The 18728-nt window shown below is 42.3% G+C and overlaps 2 protein-coding genes and 1 long non-coding RNA gene across 4 annotated transcripts in view; 2 read left to right on the top strand and 1 right to left on the bottom strand.

Annotated features, from left to right (window-relative positions):
- LOC146482261 (endothelin-converting enzyme homolog) overlaps positions 1-18728 on the top strand; it is a 103355-nt gene that overhangs the window by 23152 nt on the left and 61475 nt on the right. For both annotated transcript variants that reach the window (XM_085107514.1, XM_085107515.1), the window contains exons 2-5: positions 2876-3066; positions 5853-6110; positions 6851-6916; positions 7339-7452. In XM_085107514.1, coding sequence (XP_084963640.1) covers positions 2876-3066; positions 5853-6110; positions 6851-6916; positions 7339-7452 — 629 coding nt within the window. The remainder of the gene's footprint in view (positions 1-2875; positions 3067-5852; positions 6111-6850; positions 6917-7338; positions 7453-18728) is intronic.
- On the top strand, positions 3684-4559 carry LOC146482266 (uncharacterized). The gene is made up of 2 exons (XR_014864201.1): positions 3684-3939; positions 4016-4559. It is a non-coding gene; the product is annotated as an uncharacterized LOC146482266 (long non-coding RNA).
- Positions 13423-18173, bottom strand: LOC146482265 (uncharacterized). The gene has a single exon (XM_085107513.1). The coding sequence runs from the start codon at positions 17478-17480 to the stop codon at positions 15036-15038; it is 2445 nt and encodes an 814-aa protein (XP_084963639.1). The 5' UTR covers positions 17481-18173; the 3' UTR covers positions 13423-15035.

Genomic DNA, 18728 nt, shown 5'->3' with positions numbered 1-18728 from the left:
ATACCTATTGAGGTCGACCCAAATAATTAAGTTCGGCAGTTGATTCAGACGTCGAACCTAACTGAAGTCGAACTTAATTAAAGTTTAAGTGAGAAAATAGTTTTCGTGGTCAGCGGCTGTTATTTTCACTCGGCAAGATTCAAAATGGTGGGAAAGATAAATTCTGACATGGAAGAGCTTGTTTGGTAAAATAATGAAGACAGGCCAAACACGGCGCCTATTGGTCGAGATAGGAAGAATATGACCTTCAAAGCTAATTTGCTCTTACGGCGGAGTACGTCTTTCAAAGATCTCCCTTTTCTGTGCGAAAGTAGGGAAGGGTCTTTGTAGATCTCTCTTAGCAGAGGCTGATTTTCTATCAAGTGCCATTTAGTCATCTGAATTGTTTTAGGTTAGGCACAGAAGGGCGATATTCCGTCACAAACGACAAAATGTTTTTGCGCGTTTTTTGTTTGTTTTGTAGTGCCGGCATTCTTTCGCGGAAATTGACTTCTAAAAGAATTTTATCTATAAGGTTATCGAGGTAACCTCTGTAGCGTAATCTCTGTTTGAATAGAGTAATGTTTTCTTCAAATATTGTGTTTGAGGCTTCGCCTTTCATATAGCCTGTATTGGAAAGTTTCTGTAAGTTTGAAGTGCGTGTGCACATCAAGAATAGATTCTTTTTTTTTTTTAATCTTTTGCATCCCAGACAAGTATATTTGGTTGTTTCGAAACAAGAGGAACAAGCACATTCCTCTTTTCCCGCCATCTTGTTCAGAATGAAGTCCTTTGCGCATGCCACGTCGATGGAACGCGCAGACCTCTGGGATAGATATAATTTATATAATTTATACGTAACGTATGCATTTGGTTCGGCACATGTAAATTTCGACGTCTGAATCAAAGTCGAACTTTTGCCGTTCTCTTCGACTGGCGCAGTCGAATAGAACGGCGGGTCGACCCAAATACAAATCTGTCGTTCCTAACTGATTCATACGTCGATCTTTTCATGCGCCGAACCAAATGATTAGGTTCGGCTCATGTAAAGTTCGACGTATGAACCGGGCCTAAGTGACCGGTTCTTCCATATTACTGCCAAAATGCCGGATGGCGTTTCCCGCAACTAAAGCGGCTATGACGACACAAACTGTCAGAGTTGCCCGATAGTGTGTTGCGGTTGGTTTTATTGATGTATGGAAACATTACGAAACACGAGCCTTAGAAACAAAACAAAACATTGCTCGTCACTCTGATTTTGAACTGAGTCACAAAAAGTTGAGCTTTGAACATTACAACATAACATTGAATCTTCGTTTGATAGCTGCAAATTTTCATTTTGAAAGAAGAAAAGCCGCGGAGAAAGAAAACATCTGTCCTTGTTACGTCAGACAATTTTTTTACGTACGCTGTTGATACGAACACCGCGGCTTTGGGGACAGCTCGTATGCCCATTGCAGCTTGTGGAAAAAACAGGCCGTTCAGGAAACCCAGAAATAAGTTCTTCCAAACCAAAAAAAAAAATTAAATTTAATTAAATATATATAAGTATATAAATAAATAAAATGAAAGGCATTCGCAGTAGTGATGAATCGTGTTCATCGTGCAGGTTCGTATAAATCAGCTGTTAACATATTAAGCGAGAGTCTTGTAACTCGTTGAGACACATAACTGGAAAGATAGATAGATAGCTTTATTAAAAATCCATTGCAGCCCAGAGGCTGGATTACGGACTGTACAATATCTAATGCTAAAATACGCGATAAGATAAAAAAACTATTATAAATAAAAAAATTACAGTATAAGTGGAAAGCTAAGTGGAGGCTCTTTGCAACCGTCCCTGTGACATGAGAGATTTTGTGGCATTCTTTGTGTGACTGTTTGTTGGGCTATGTTTACGCTGTACCGCTAAACGAAGACTGGAACGGATCAAAACCATGCCATTTGATATTTAGAGCAAATACATGGCGTAACCGAACAAGATGTTCACACCTTACCTCTTAGGATTCGACACCTGCCACTCGACAAATTTGTCATCGATCCTATAACTTGAGTTGGGGGGAAGGAAAAGCGAATATAGCCTCGCACTTGTCTTTTTAGGCCCTAAGCCGATCACTTGCAAGAAGGCGCAAGAGAAAACCTGTGGTATGTGTAGCTGAACGAGTCCAGCTGATGCATACGAAATTAGTCATTATCACCACACTCGCTTGCCAAAAGCTATACTGAACAATGAAAACAGAAGCCTTGGAACTGTTACGATTCCTCACCGTTATGTTTACAGAGCAATGTTCTGATGATGCCTCTGACACCTTCTCTAATGTCTTGTATCCTCCAATAGTACAGCAAGGGATTCAAAACCGAGGTCGAGAAAAGTAGGGCCGCGAAGACATTTGACGCCAGATCCCTGTATAGTTTTCGATATTCTGGTAAAACGTGAAACGCGATTGTACAACACAGAAAGGGGACATAGCCAAGGATAAAAATTGCGAGAATATACAGAATATTATAAAATATATAGAGGATATTACATGGCCGCTTGGAGATACGAAATTTCTCTTCTCGTGTTGAAAAAATATATTTTACGAGTGAGCGCAGCTCACACGTTATTTTCACGTGTGAAAATAACGTGCTATCTTCACGTGTGAAGATATCACGTTTTCGCGCGAAAGCTCACCTGGTATTTCACTGTTGTTTATATAATAGACCGTTTATATTTTCGCATGTCAAAATTGCTTTCATTTGTTTGTACGCGCCCTTGGCCCTAACGTCTCTTAATTTTGCTTTTCCTTGTGCCGACAAACGTGTTTAAAGTTAGTATATACCTTCAAACAACATCCTCCTTCAGGATGGCCGTTCCACACTACCTTTCTTGTTAATTTACTTTTCTCTCTTTTAGATACTCTGAAGCAACTGAACCAAAGCGCTGATCCTTGCAGTGACTTTTACGAATATGCATGTGGCGGCTGGCAGGACGAGAACGCCTTGAACCCTGGCCAGACGTCCGTTACTGGCTTCTCGTTGGTCATAGAGAAGAGCTACAATGTGTTGAAAGGTGCCCTGGATAATGCACAGAAAAATTATTCAAATGTAAGAACTTGTTAAAGGATAAAAATGAGTAGATATTCAGTGTAGGCTATTCTGAATTTTGACCTTGACATAGAGCACAATTGCGCCCTGTGTCCTTAGCTTGGAAACTGACTGCTGGTTCCCAATCTGATCCCAACGATTCCTCGGCGGGTTGAAGAAAGTGATGAGTGAAACAAGCCTTTAAGTATTTTTACCATCATTTTGGATATATTATTTACTTAAAGATAGCTGCTCTCTATCGGGAACTCGTGAGAGCAGACGCCTTTTCTTGCATTTGTTTCATCCAACAGGAAACGCGTCTGCCATCGCAGGCTATAAATCAATTGCACTGATTTAAGAGGCAGTCTCCGTTAAAACGTTCTGGTCATCCGGACTTAAAAGAATAGATTTCGCTCATTTCTCGTGTGTTGAGAGACTTTCATGCACTTAATCCAAAACTGCAATCCGCGTTATCGGATCCTTTCGCAATACTTAAAGGATCCGATCCAGCGTTAGGATTGTAAGTCCGAACGGCCAGAACGTGTTAACGGGTACTGCTTCTTTAAAATTGCCTGCTATGAGCGGGGACGACTAAGCTAAGTATTTTTGATCATGGCAATTCGCTCACAATGTCTTATTGCTGGCGAGCGTTAGCGAGACAGCACACTATTCTTGTCAATAGGGGAAAAAATCCAAAATTTTGTCGGATGTAAGACTCGAAGCTTGCGCAGTAGAGCATTATCCGGGATGGTTGAGACGACAATCATGCGCAAATCACATGGCTGACATATAATCCGGGATACACACCTCACTTTGCACTTAAGAATCGCACGCTGTCAGACGCTTTCGGTTACGAGGTGCAGTTGACGTTTGCTTTTGTAATCATTCATCAAGGTCACGAACGGAAAGATATCACTTTCCACGTGATTCACCATTGATCCGTTTCTTGACCTTGATGAATATTCACAAGCAAATGAAGACATCTAGCAAATAAAAATATTTAGAAATACTTACCTATTTGTTTTATGGCAAAGTCAACTGCGCCTCGAAACCGTCTGTGCGTAAGATCGTGGTAGTATTTTCCCGTGGAAAGTGATCTCAATTCTCAAGCGGTGGATCTATAAAAGCAGCCAAACACAAATTGATCTCTTTCCGTTCGTGACCTTGATGAAAGATTACAGAAGCAAATAAAGACAGCAAATAGAAAAAATACCGTGGAGGCTAAAAATTCAAAATCTGCGAACCACTCAACTGTGAAATCAAAGGACTCGTTGTACTTTTACACGAGTTCTTCGCCCGTGGAGCCCAATCATTCAAAATCTGTGGAGTTTGTGCAGAATAATTCGACCGTTGAGTCATGCTCTTTCGGTCCGTAAGTGTGTCCATTGAGGCAAAAGAATTGAAAACATGTCGATCGCTCGTCGAAGCGAACTGTGCAACTGTTAAATCAGATGATTGCTTCACTCTGAAATCAAACGACTCGTTGCACTTTCACTCGAGTTCTTTGCTCGTGGAGGCAAATAATTCAAAATCTGTGCCGTTTGAGGCGGCTGATCCGTCCACTTCACCAACACCCCCATCCCACAAAAAAGAAGCGTTTTCAACATTTCTTCCCCAATGTGGGTTATACAAATCACTAAACCTGCCATGACCCATTTTCAAAACCAATGCTTGCTGTAGTCATGATTTTTACAACTCATCCAACTGAAACCTACTCTCCCTACCCTCAAAGTCGACCCCCTTTTCCAAACCCATTTACTGTTTAATTAAATCCCCACAACTTTATCCCCCTTCGCCAGCACCCACTTTCATATTGAAATCACTTGTATATAATATATAGTAGGGGACACGTTCTGAGAGAAATAGAAACTGATCTTGCTGAGCGGTTTCTTGTCGCCATACGTGCGAATTATATCGGACATTTGGTCAAGGAATTCAAGATATTTCGGACACAATCAATGGAGACCCGGGGGCAGATAGTAGAGACGGAGGCAAGAGTTTGTGGGCGCAATCGGGACGCGCGAAAGTGCCCAAGAATGGCAATGTCTAAACAAATACTCCTAACAAGTCCCATAAGAAATATCAGGAAAACGTTAAGGATATTTGACATTTTGGTATTGGGTTTGGAGGGTTGTTCCTTTGAGTAGGAAAAGAAAACCGGCCAAGCAAATTTATGCTCGATGGCATTGGTAAAGGATCACTTGAGATCAACAGAAATAAATTGGAAGGAAACGGACGTTGAACAGCGTTGAACCAGCCGCTTTGTAGAAGTCGTCTACTCAGCTGAATCAGTGGGCACTAATAAAAAGCTACTGCTTCAGTTCATGCTTCGTGCTGATACCCTTATGTCTGGGATTGAATGCGATTACAAATTTTACAATATAGTTGGTGGGCTTGCTAAAACCGGCCAAGCCAATGCCTTACGGATCACAATGCGTTTTTTTGCCATCTCAAATCCCTTATATAGCGTGTTGTGTCTAAAGTTAGACACGTGTACAGTAAACGCATACGGCGCCTATCTGATGTTTATAATGACAGGTTTACAGTAAGTCCTATCCGCAAAATTTGCAGGCTCGTTGATCGCGAGCGCTGCCATAACATTGCGCTCGAAATTTTGCGCATTTTTTAAATTTTCACAAGACCGGTGTATAATATTTCCAGTTCTCGTCGACTGCCGTTTACTACTCACTCCAGGCTTTACAATTAAGTCACAATACATGTAGCTGCGTTCAGTCCTTGACATATCTCATTAAATACTTCATTTGTCTCAAATTTGCCTCACCTTCTTATCCTTTTCTTGACGTTAGAATGAAGCTGTTATGAAGACGGTGAAGTTTTTCAATGTCTGCAGTGACGTGGCGGCCGTTGAAGCCGAAGGAGACACTCCACTGAAGAACCTTATTAACGAAATGGGAGGGTGGAATGTGACGGGTAATATGAAGCCTCTAGCGTCGTTGAGCATCACACAAAGGATCGGCAGCGTATCCAGTGAATTGTTCATCAAGCCATTCATTGATGTCAAAGTGTTTATCGATCCTCACGATTCTAACAAACATATACTACAGGTTAGTTGCTTTTCTTTCTACATGATGTGCCTTACCAGAGCAGGGAAGGGATGACCTTTTGTTTTCATCAGGGACTTAAGAATGACGGTCGGTGGCTGGAGGTGTGGTGCTCTTTGCCTTATGTTTTTTTTTTCTCTAGCCAAGATATTCGGCCCCTAAAAAGGTCATCTGGGTCGTTCACTGGGTTATATTGCACATAGGGAAAGTGTACGTCATGGCGTTTTTAACCTCTTTTGTTAACAAATTAATGAAGCAAGACCTTCACTTGGCTACAAAATAATTCTAGAACAACAGGAGGGAATTAATCAACTCAATTATTGACAGGAACAACTCGTGATCTTTTTAGTGCATTTTGGAGACAAAAATGCGAGGACCTTGAAAAACGTTAGCCTAACATTTTTCAAGTTTGACAATCCATTCTGATCTACTCTGTCTCTGGCCAGAGGCACAAATCGACACTTTTATTACACTGTGTGATACATGTAATTTATGGCAAAACTAGAAAATTGTTTTGTTTGTTTCTTTTTGTTGACAGAAAAACGTGTTTTTTATTTGTTTTTTTTTCTAATAATAACCCACAGCAAATTGCAAGTCAAGGTGTATTATACAAGAGAACGCATTTTTTTGAATTCTTGTCATAATCAGATTATATGTTGGCATGCAAGAATTATTTGAGACTGATCTTGCGTCGGAAAACTCGTGCAAACCGGCATGATTTATTTTCGTTTAATTTCTTTCAGTTTGGGCCTGGCGAACTAGGCATGGTCCGCTCCTACTACGCAAGGGACAACAAAGATTATGAAGAGGTAAGTAGTCAAGACCAGTCATGCAATAACGCCTTTTCCAAACTACTTTATATAGGAAAAACAAAACGGTTTTAGCACTGAGCAGGCGTATCCAGGTCGATCAGTTAGAACCCGTAATCCGCGCTCAAGTCCTCTTTGACTACTAGCTGGAATTTGTTAAATGGCTAAACCATGAGTTACTCTGGTTGTGTTTATGCGGCGTTTGACTGCAGCCTAGAACGATGTCAAACTCCTTGGAAAAGTCAATAACATTGTTTGGATTAGGCATGTGGGCTAGAAATCTCTGGGACGCTTTGAGATGTTTACAGCGGAGAGAATCATTAACTGTTTTTTTTTTCTGATGCGTTGAATTTGAAATACCGTAATGGTTAAAAGCTCTTTAGGAGTGATGCGTTAACTTTGTTCGGTTCTTGCTTTTTTAGATCCGGAACGCTTATAAAACGTACATGAAAAAGATCGCCAAGATGCTAGGAGGTGGTCCTGACTCTGACAGACAAATGATGGAAGTTTTTGAGCTTGAAACGCAGTTAGCTATGGTCAGTGAATAATGATGTTTCTTTCCACGCATTTAATCGTAAAACTAAGTTAATCTCTGGGGTGTCGTCCCGAATTGTCTTCCATATGGCATCCTTCAGACAAAAGGTAACCTTCATTGGGCAATGGAAGTAATACTTGTTTAATTGTGTTGTTTGACATAATAATGGTTTATTAACGAAAAAAACCATTGCACCGGCCAAAAAAGTGAATTGCAGTAAATTTACAAATGTTCAAAAGTACATATCACTAATTAGGGACTTGGTTTCAATAGTGTATTCACGACCGGGCATAGTAATTATAAATGTTAAATCCAGTGCCAGCCATTTTGCTTTGTTCAACACTGAACTGGAAAGAGTGCACTCTGTAAAATATATTGGTGTCAGTGTCGACAACTAGTTAACCTGGGATAACCATGTTAAGCATAAGGCAGCTAGAACGTCACCCGCAAGGATCAGAAGAAGGATCAGTGAAAGGTCGAAAGCCTGATTCACATTTATAAGTCAGTAATTCGAACCTACTTTTATTACAAATTGTTGTATTGTTTGGTACACTACAGGTGACACACAAATGGAAAATCTGCAAAAGCTCTAAAACCGCGCAGCACGCATCATGGTGCCTCCTATTTAAAAAGATCTAGAGGTGATCTCGGAGAATTAGGTTAAACGTTCGTCTCAAAGGTTCATGCATAAACTGGACTCCTACGCAGTTGGCACCAGCAAAGCCTCAAACTAGTTTCCAATTATTGCATTTAAGAGTCATTGTCAGAGAAAATCGGGCGGTGCCAAAAGATTGGGGTCAGCCGATTTCCTTTATTTTTTCAGCATTAAGAACCAAGCTGATAAGATTAACTTTGGTGACATTAACAAGATTTCCCGGCTTTTCACTCTCGAGATTGACCACCCCCCTTGTTTTTGGCCAAGGGAAGCCGTAAAAACCACCAAAAACAATGGCAATTTCTCTTTTTTTCTGAAGCTAAAGTATTTTATAATAAACGTTTTGGATGCATAACATCAAGTTTTTAGTGTAACGGTAATTATGCCCAAGGGGTTTAATCCGGGTATGTTGCGTGACTGTAACAGGGCAGCGAATTTCGGCGATTTTCTAAGCCCATTTTCTTGAAAGTGCGGCGGTTTATTTGTTAAATAATTCCATTTTACAATAGTCTATACCCTTCTAAGTCAAAAGAAAAAAAGTATTGATTGGTACAAGAAAGTCTTCTTAGAGGAAGCCTGTTTTCGCGAACGTGATTTTGCGGTATTTTGCATAAAGCATGTAACCTTGCTTTTTGGTAATGGCCTTTAAATTGTAACTTTAGACGGCTGAAAACTTCATCACCCTTATAAGAAAAAAATAATTTGGTAAGGATACTGCAATGAAAAGAAATCAACCTTACTTTTGAACAGCGGAAACCGTTGCAGTCGTACACGTATGATACAAATTATAAAGCAGACATATTAATTAGAATTAATTATAAAGAAATGAATGGACGATTTTTAAATTGTCTGTGCGACGAATTTTCAGTCATATAAAGTTTCAGGAGAATACTTTTTACTTGGTTTTTGCAGAAAATGGTTGTTGGCCAAAATATGAAATTAAGAAATTAATAAACGACTTACACGTATTGGTGGTTTTCACCTCACACATCGTCACGCAAGTAAAAAAAAAATTAATTCCTCAACCATTCAATAGCTAAAGTCAAGAAATTGATATTTTGGAGAAGAGTGATACGTAAACAACGTGTGAAAGCCACGGGGCTGTGCGATATCTCATAATCGAGTTATTCGAGAAAATGTACCACGGAAAATTACAGAGTTTAGTATGGGACGCCATTTTGGTGGACACCAACATAGCCACCAATATGGCGGCCGGAAACCAGCAAAAACATCTGGAGTTCACTTTGGCTACTTCTCCCTGCTGAACTTTCACACATTGACATAGACGTTTCTATTACATGTTAGCTGATCAGACCTAAAAAAACACGAGTCAAATCGATGTTTTCATGTACGTGACATGTTTAGAGCAGCTGAATCCTTCTGTCACGCAGTAGGCAAAAATCTAAAATTCAAACTGCTCTATTTTCAAAACGAAGAATGCTATCCTGCTGAAAACAAGCAAGCCGATTGAAATTTATATTTTCTTTTATGTGATGAAGATAAAAACCCAAAATTGCGTTTTGTTATGACGTCACGTGAAAACCAAGAATAATTGTAGCTGCGTAATTTGGGATCGAGCAACATCTATAAATTTGTATGTCTCGCGCGCTGCTGGGTTATCAGGTTTCATTTACGACTCGCCGAAATTTGCGTACTTTCGTTGTACCAGACTTGCTTTAAAATATGAACTGTTCGTTCGCTTCACAAGAGTCACCTTGTAGTTCTTACGGATCTAGTACAAATGTTCTGCCGCTGGATGCTTGTAAAGAAGACATAATACCACAGTTACTGGGACTTGGTGTGAGTAGCAAGCGAGGATGGCGATCCGAAGGAATAGAAATCACTGAGAAGGAGCTCATCTTGAACAGAGCAGGACACTTCGATTTATCTCAAGACAGAGTAGCAGCCATGACCATCTGTCCTAAACACAGAAGAGACCTGACAGTCGACTGGAGAGGTCGTAAAAGTTCGACATGTTGCTATCCATCGCACGAAGGTCAACGCAAGCAGGTCAAGGACCCACGCCGTGTCAATTACGCAACGTCCAAGGAAATCTTTGCTTTACACAATGCTGCTGTCCCAGTTGGGTCCGGTGAGTGTCTCTTATTACTTTAAAATCTTTTTGTCGATCTTACCTGGTAAATTACGTTTCCAATAAATATCACGAAAGGCTCTAGGCTCTAGGCGTATCGAGTATGACTATTGTAGTGAAAGCGCTGGCATCAAATTGCAAATTTTAAGGCTCCACTATGGGCCTCTTCATATGAGCCCGGTTGACCGGGCTGACTCGGTTTCCGAGATCTCGCCTCACCTCTAAATCCTTTGTAAAAGTTTTCAATGTGTTCATATGAGAGGGCGGGCTGGCTCGGTTCCCGAGATCTCGGTAAGCAGGCTGGAAATTTTGTCATATGAACACATCATCCCGGTTACCGGGATGAACGGCGGTATGAATTCTAGCGGTCCGGATGGCATCGTCTTGCATTGCCTGCTGTATTTTCCACATCATAAGCATCCCATTTAACTGCAGTGATACAGCTTTAAGAGTTACCGATGCCAAGATAGGCCCGAAAGTTAAAATGTTTGTGTTTCGCTATGTTGCTTTGTTTCCCAAATTTGGCGCCAGAACTCGTACCCAGGATCTTTGACCTTTTCTCATCTCGGAAACAGGTCTGAAATTTCTCATATGAACCCAAGGCAAAATTCATCCCGGCAACCGAGCCAGCCGGTCAACCTGGCTCATATGAAGAGGCCCTATATCAATAGAAGCGCGGGGGTTGGGGTAAATTTCCTTGGATGTGCCATAAATCAAACAAGGGTTAGCCATCCTTGGAGACCCAGGGCAGTCAGTCGGGTCGGGAGATTGGCGCGAAGAAAGTTTTCAAGCACAGACTGACTGCCCCTTCAGGGCGGAAAAACGTAATGAGCATGCGCGAACTTTTTTGCCCAGATCCCCTGGCCGGGTTTGAAAAATGGCGGGATTTCAAATAATTTATTGCCTAAAAATAAAATGTTTCCACTCATAACCTGGAAAGAACGGGCAATTTGTCTTCAAAAGTTGCAAGCTGTGGTTATAACTTTGTCGTTAGTAAATTTTCTCGAAGAATACCTCATAGTAAAACGGACTTTAATGACATTGATTTCCTTGCGTTGTACTGGAAATGTGCATCTTTTTCGAGATGAATTCACAAAATGTGCTCATATAAGGAAGTTCCTGGATATATAAGGTCCAGAGCTCCACTGTGGACACAAAAACAACATATCTTTGAACAGTGATTTGCCCAAAAAAATTAACGCTTGCCCACAATGTGTTTGAAGTCACTGAACTTTGTCGCACTCGAGCTGATATTTTAAAACCCTCGCTCGATCGGACACTCGTAGTTTCGCAGATCACTAAAATTAATATAAACAAAATCGTCAATGTAGAATTTATTGCGCTGCCTTTATGTGGGCAGAAAAAGGTCAATCTTTATCTAGTAAAATCTTCCCAAAAATCGGTTTCAAAGCAACTATAGTTTTTTAAACTTGCTCATTTCGCGCAGATATATAAATTTTGCTTTGTGTTGTCAAGTTGAACACGCATAACATCCGTCAAAAACCCACGCGTAAGTAGGATTTTCTTCAAACAAAGTTAAAGTTACATTATTTCAAAAACTTCTTGCTGACAATGAAGAAATGAATTTTCTGTACGAAAACAACCTACCTAAAGACCTTAAAACCAAAAGATCAGTTGCAACTTGGCAGCCAAGCCATGATTCACCATTTAGCTATTTTAACCTTAACTGGTCCGTGCGAAGGTCTTCGTTTAAGCAAATTAAATTCAGCCGATCATTAGAAAATACAGAAAATTGCATATAAGGGTTTGTTTTGGTCGCCTCAGTCAAATCCAGCTGTAGCCGTTGTTTACGGGAAAAGAGTCAATTGTTTTGAAGTCACTGCCGGCTGTGGAGAATGTTCGCCTCCAAGATAAACAGTGTTCTCCACCACTCACGTTTGGTTTTAAAGGATTTATTCAACTAATTTGATCTCACAGTTAGTCACCGTTTCTCAACTCACACGCGTTCTAAAAAGTAACAATTTGACACTACTATTTGTACAGTATAAAGCGTCCTGGATCACGTAGCGATTTCCGGCGTCTATCAAAAGACTACTTATGATTGGTTCGTTCGAATCACACCACAAACGATCTTATTTCACGATAACAACAATTACTCAAATGCTAAAATAATCAAATCTCACACAAAAACAATTAGCTTCAGTCTCCAACACCCTCCCCCCATATGATTTCCGCTCAGGGAACATATGTTCTGCCTTGAGACTGAAGTGTCAATATCTTAAATTTGAGTAATAAAACAAAATGTTCAAAGTTCTATGCTCGATACTTGATTTCTCTACACTACTCAGTCATTCAGGTCTCAACGAGTGTATTCATCCCCGAAGAGGATAAACACAAGAGAACATAAACATTCAGAATAAAAACTAATGTTCAAATAAGTTCGATAACATCAATGAAGAAAAGAGTTCACAGTTTATGGTTCGTATTCCGCAAGGTCCTGAATTCTAGCTCTAGCAGCAACTGCAGCATCCCGTCTAGTTCTCGGCCTGAATAGTGGAGCGCTTGGGTTCAGGTTTGCTGTGGGCGTGCACGTAGGTGTGTCAGCAGCTCTATCACAGGACAGCTCAAGTGGGTAAAGATGCTGTATAGGGCGATCGAGCACACTGTGAGCGGTCTTCAGTTGCACTGCGCGGATGACGCCGTCCTTTCCGGGATAGACTTGCTTCACTGTGGCCAAATGCCAGGTACCACGATTTTTGGTTTCCGTTTTCACGATGACGACGTCTCCTATCTTTGGTTGGAACGTTGTCACTTTATGAGTCAGGTTGTGCCTTTCGCGTAATGCCGCTACGTATTCTCTCCGCCAACGGTTCCATAGATTATCCTTGCAAGTGATAAGAAATTTGGCTCGTCTGCGGAGGCCTTGATCGTTGATTCGCCATGTCTCTTCGTCTGGCAACTGATTGGTGCGTTGAAAAAGGAAGGTTGAGGGGGTGAGAATTGGTAGCTCAATGTCATCTTCCACATAACTTAGCGGCCGTCGGTTGATCTGCGTTTCGACATCGAGTAGAACTTCATACATTCATACAATGACTTTATACATAGCGGACTTCACTACGCCAATCAAACGCTCGAACTGACCTCCCCACCAAGGAGCTCTGCTCAGGTTGAACTGCCATACAATATCGTACTTCTCTAGGAGTCCCTGCAGTCGCTCGTCTTGTCTTAGTTGGCGAAGCCATTTAGCAGCTTTGATGAAGGTCTTGCCATTGTCTGAGTATATCTTCCTTGGTCTGCCACGTCTAGCTATGAATCTCTTCAGGCAGGGAATAAATGACTCTGTTTCGAGATTGGGAACAAGTTCCAAGTGCACGGCTCTAGTCAGACTGCAGGCAAATAGTGCGAGATAGGCTTTGCCTTCACGATTAGCGGTCTGCCTGTAACGAATGGGTTCGGCAAAATCGATTCCTACCACTTCAAATGCTGTCCCTCCTTGAGTTCGGTCACTGGGTAGGAGGCCTGGGGGCGGGGCAGTTAGTGCAGTTGCTTGAAACCTTTTACATCCCCAGCAGTCTTTTCTCACTGATTTCACAAGGCTTCGCAGCTTAGGTACCCAGTACTTTTTTCTCACTGCTGCCATAGTCAATCCTACACCACCGTGGAGGGTCTCATAGTGTACCTTCTGAACCAATTTCTTGGTAAACAGCGCTCCAGAGGGCAGGTATATAGGGTACATCCCTTGGCACTCCACTAGGCCTTCATGGTTGACTTGTAAGTTAAGCTCTCTTTGTGTCTGCTCGTAGTGGGGCGTTAAGCGATCTCTTTTCTGCACGCGACAAATCCACTGCTTCGTTACTGCTTCGATCTCTGCTGTAGATAGGGGGCCGGATAGTTTCATGTGGCTTCTACAGTTGTGTGCGAATCTTGCGATCCAAGTACCTATTCGCAAGGCTTGACGCAAATTATACCTCTCGAGTAGCCGGTCCATGTCATCAGGGACTTCTTTTGTTAGAGTTGTGTTGAGTACTTCACGTATCATCTTAGCTTCTTCCTATGAAGCTGCCGAAGCGGATATCAATGGATTGGGGGGCCACTTCTCTCGGTCTGACAGCCACTCAGGTCCCTTCCACCACAGTTCAGTCGTTTTCCCCCCTCTGCTTCCCAAGTCAGCTGGATTATCTTGAGTTGGCACGTGTCTCCATTGGATCTCTGGGCGCTGATGAATTTTGCTCACTCGGTTTGCAACAAACTGCTTGTACTGGCCGTTCCCACAGATCCAATGGAGGGCAACTGTACTATCCAACCAGGCATAGACTGTTGGAGTGGGTAGGCCATCTAATGTATTTCTCACATTCGTCACCAGGTTAGTGGCCATGTGGGCTGAAATGAGCTCTAGGCGGGATACTGTAAGGCCCTGTTTGGCCAAGCGACCCTTGGCTGCGACAAGGCGTTGCGTAGTTCCGGCCTGTTGCCGCACCACGGCGTAAACTGTGGCGCCTACTCCATGTGTGCTAGCGTCACCAAACGCGTGCAGCTCCAATTCTAATACAGGTTCACGGTGGTTCACAACGGGACGGGGTACTGTCTCTCCAGTCGGTAGCGTGTTTTGCCATTATATTACTCTCTCCATTAGAGGTCTGCTTAACTCAGCGTCCCATGGTAGTTTTTGGTTACAAATGTCGCGGTAGATCATCTTCCCTTGCAATGTCAGGGGTGTCACTAAACCCAGGGGGTCGTGTATCTTAGCTAGCTGCTTCAGTACTTCTCTCTTTGTTGAGGGGGTCTCGCCTTGAGGAAAAGGGACAGTAAGCGTATCTGTTGTTTTATCCCATGGCAATCCAAGTACCTTGGAATCAGTCGGCTGTGCACCCAGCTGCTACTTAGCGAACGTCAACTCGTTACTGACTTCTTCTGTATCCCGGCTGTCTTCCAACTCAGTCATGTTGGAGCTCCATTTGTGTAAAGTAAACTTCGCGTCGCTAAATATCTCAATGGCACAGTTTTTTCTCTCTTTGGCCTTTTCCAGGGTAAAACCACCACTCAGAAGATCGTCCACGTACAGGCTTTTTCGTAGACTTTCAATCATTTCGGGCATTGCGTCTTTCCAAGAATCCATATGCTGTTCGATGACTCCTCCCAAGAGGAACGGGGAACATGTCAACCCAAATAGCGCACGGGTAAACCTGTACGTCTCTAAATCAGAATCTTCGTTCACTCGCCAGTGAAAGCGGAGGGCATCACGCTCTTGCTCTTTAATTCGAATTTGTAAGAACGCCTTTTGAATATCACCAAATATGGCTACAGGGAAGAAACGTTGGCGGACAAGGACATCCCACAATTTGTTCTGAAGCGCAGGGCCTGGGTATAAGCACTCGTTCAAAGATGGCGCATTAGGGCTGGCTCTCGCAGACGCGTCGTAAACCACTCTTAATTTCGTGCTTGCAGCGTTGTGGCGTATCACAGGTTTGTGAGGGATGTAAAATTCTCTCCCCTTGACTTCTTCTGATGCAGTTTCAATGATGTTAGTTTCTAATTGTTCCCGGATTATACCGCCATAGTCGTCAGTGAGGTTGTTGCGCTCAAGTTTCTTGATCAAGGTAGAAAGGCGGCGTAAACTTCCCTGTTTATTTGATGGCAGAACTGGATGATTGCCTCGCCAGGGTAGGCCCGTTTCGTACCATCCCTCAGGTGAACGTTCGAGCTGTTCCTTAAACTCTGCGTGTACAACGCCCTGGTCATGCTCTGGTGCGTCTGCTAGCCCCAGGATGTCAAGCCTGCAGAGGTCCTCATAGTCACTTTGTGATGTTTGCGTCAGCAACATTGTGTTGTGGTCAAACTCTGATCCAGGGCTCATAATAAACCATCCAAGTTTTGTTTTTTCCGCCACCGGTTCTCCGTCTCTCCCAATTTGAGGCTTCGTATTGGTTTTAATGCGTGCATATTCACCGCTTCCTAATACGACATGTACCGGAAGTTGCTCCTTAACGTCACGGTCTGCGATTTTGACTCCCTGTAAATGCGGATACTTGTCTATCAATTGTTCGTACTTGGGGTTGTCAATTGATAATAGCTCTCCTTTATTAACCTTCGTTAGTTTCACACAGAACTGGTAGTTCCCATCCAAAGATTCCACTACGGTATCGTACACTTCCAGTTTCGTGACTTGCGAACTGATCAGCATGTCTACACGTTTTGTTTTCGTTTCGCATGGTGTTTTCTTAAGTAGATCCAACAGCTTTGCAGATGCATACGAGCTCCCCGCGCCGGTATCTATCAACGCGCGACAAGCTATCCCATCAACTTTCACCGTCACGACTGGCAGAATACCTTCATTGTTTTCACTGGCTGTCATCAACGTCTGCCTCCCGCTGTCTGTTTGGTCTCGATCACATATCGAAGTATGGTGACGTTTACGACAGTGCTGACAGGTAGCCCTGCTAAAACATTCTTCAGCGTGATGATTTGGTGTAGCGCAATTGAAACACAGCCTTTTCCTTGCGAGAAATTGTTTACGCTCGTCTAGAGTTGAGATCTTTTGGCACTCAGATGACTTGTGGCCTCCGTCACCACAATAAACACATTTGCTAGGTTTACGTTCTTGGCCTCGTGCTTGAAAGAGCTTGTTCGAGCGCTCTCGTCTGCGATGAAGTTGCTCTGATGTTTCTCTTTCCATTGCCTTCACGTCGACCGGGTTTCTTCTTGTCCACAGTCTCACCGCCTCTGACAACTGGGCGAAATCCCACTTTTCCCAGTCTGGATCCATTCGAACCAGATCTCCACGAATTGCTGGTAATTTGTCCAACGTCATCGGTACGTTTCCATTCACTTGCTCTAGTTTGTTCATCGTCTCCAATGCCTGGACGCAGTACGACAACTTCTCGCTAAACTCACTTATCTTCTTAGGATTCGCGCTCGTGATAACCGGGAGATCCATGATTTCCTTTACGTAAGCCTTCACTATTTCTGATTCTTTTCCATATCGGCTTTGAAGTATCGACTTGGCTCTGTTGTAGCCTTCTGAGGTAAACGGCAAGGCTTCCACAGCGTTTTTAACCTTCGATCCAAGCAACCCACACAAATAAGTGAATTTATTAATGGATGCAATATCCGCTTTGTCGATCGTCTCCGTGAATTGACCCCAGAACTTTGGCCAATCCAAGAAAGAGCCTTCGAACCTTTCAATTTCGATCTTCGGTAGTTTCGCCGATGTTTGTTTGGATGACGCACCTCCCTGATTTTCTTGCATGAGGTCGGCCTGAAGCTTAATCTTCCTTTCATGCAGTTCCTTTTCAAATTTCAGTTGGTCTTCTCGTGCAGTCATCTCGTCTTCACGTTTTCTGTTTTCGAGCCATTTGCGAAGTCGCCCAACTTCCTCGTCCGCTTTGGACAGTTAAAGATCGACCTCGGCATTCCACGAGCCTATTTCGGAGAGATCTTCCTTTGCTTCGATTTTTAATGCTTCTAAGCTTCGCTTTAACTGGTCCGCTTCAGAGATCGTAGATATGAGTGCTCCCGAATGTCTCTCGATTGCTTCTACTGTTCCTGAACTTAGTACTTGCTCTGTTCGCTTGGCATGGATTGCCAGTTGTGTTAATTTTGTTTTCAGTTTTCCCTTTGTTTCTTCGAGTTCCATCCTCTGTCGGCGTTATGTTAAATGGAATTCAGGACAAAATAATACTCACACTCCTATCGGTAGTTGTCCCGTCGGAGGTGCCACTTGTGGAGAATGTTCGCCTCCAAGATAAACAGTGTTCTCCACCACTCACGTTTGGTTTTAAAGGATTTATTCAACTAATTTGATCTCACAGTTAGTCACCGTTTCTCAACTCACACGCGTTCTAAAAAGTAACAATTTGACACTACTATTTGTACAGTACAAAGCGTCCTGGATCACGTAGCGATTTCCGGCGTCTATCAAAAGGCTACTTATGATTGGTTCGTTCGAATCACACCACAAACGATCTTATTTCACGATAACAACAATTACTCAAATGCTAAAATAATCAAATCTCACACAAAAACAATTAGCTTCAGTCTCCAACACGGCAGTTGTCGTTCTCTACTTCACAGCGAGTGAAAAGGACAATTTGCGTACAGAAAGTTATTCTTATAAAGAACAGAAACTTTTACAGTGCACTGGAAAACAAAAAAATGGAATGAAAATGAAAAAAACTCCGACTACTATTACTTGAGCAACAGAAAAATGATCCTGAGTAAGCTTGCTGGCCTTCTATTTCCGAGAAAGTTTAATAAGCGCACAAGTTTGTTCACTCTGATGCGTTAAAACAGCAATATGATTCTTTGACTGACGACAAAGATAAAGCTGGTTCTGCAAAGGTAATAAATCTGGGTGTTTAAAAAAAGTAACCGTAACTACTAATAACAGAATACAAGCGGATTTTAATTCAACCCGGAGAAATCAACTCATAAATTAATCGGATGCACAATTAGAAACAAAATACTCGCCTCTTTAAAAATGTTCAAAACCTTTTATTCCACCTCAGACTGACGGAATGATCCATTTTTCCTTTAACATTGATTGTTCTGAATCCAAAGTAATTTTCAAAAA

This window comes from Pavona decussata, unplaced genomic scaffold (assembly GCF_977016875.1).
Source record: "Pavona decussata unplaced genomic scaffold, jaPavDecu1.1 SCAFFOLD_47, whole genome shotgun sequence".
In the NCBI taxonomy this organism is placed as follows: domain Eukaryota; kingdom Metazoa; phylum Cnidaria; class Anthozoa; order Scleractinia; family Agariciidae; genus Pavona; species Pavona decussata.
This window is presented reverse-complemented; position numbering and strand designations above follow the sequence as displayed.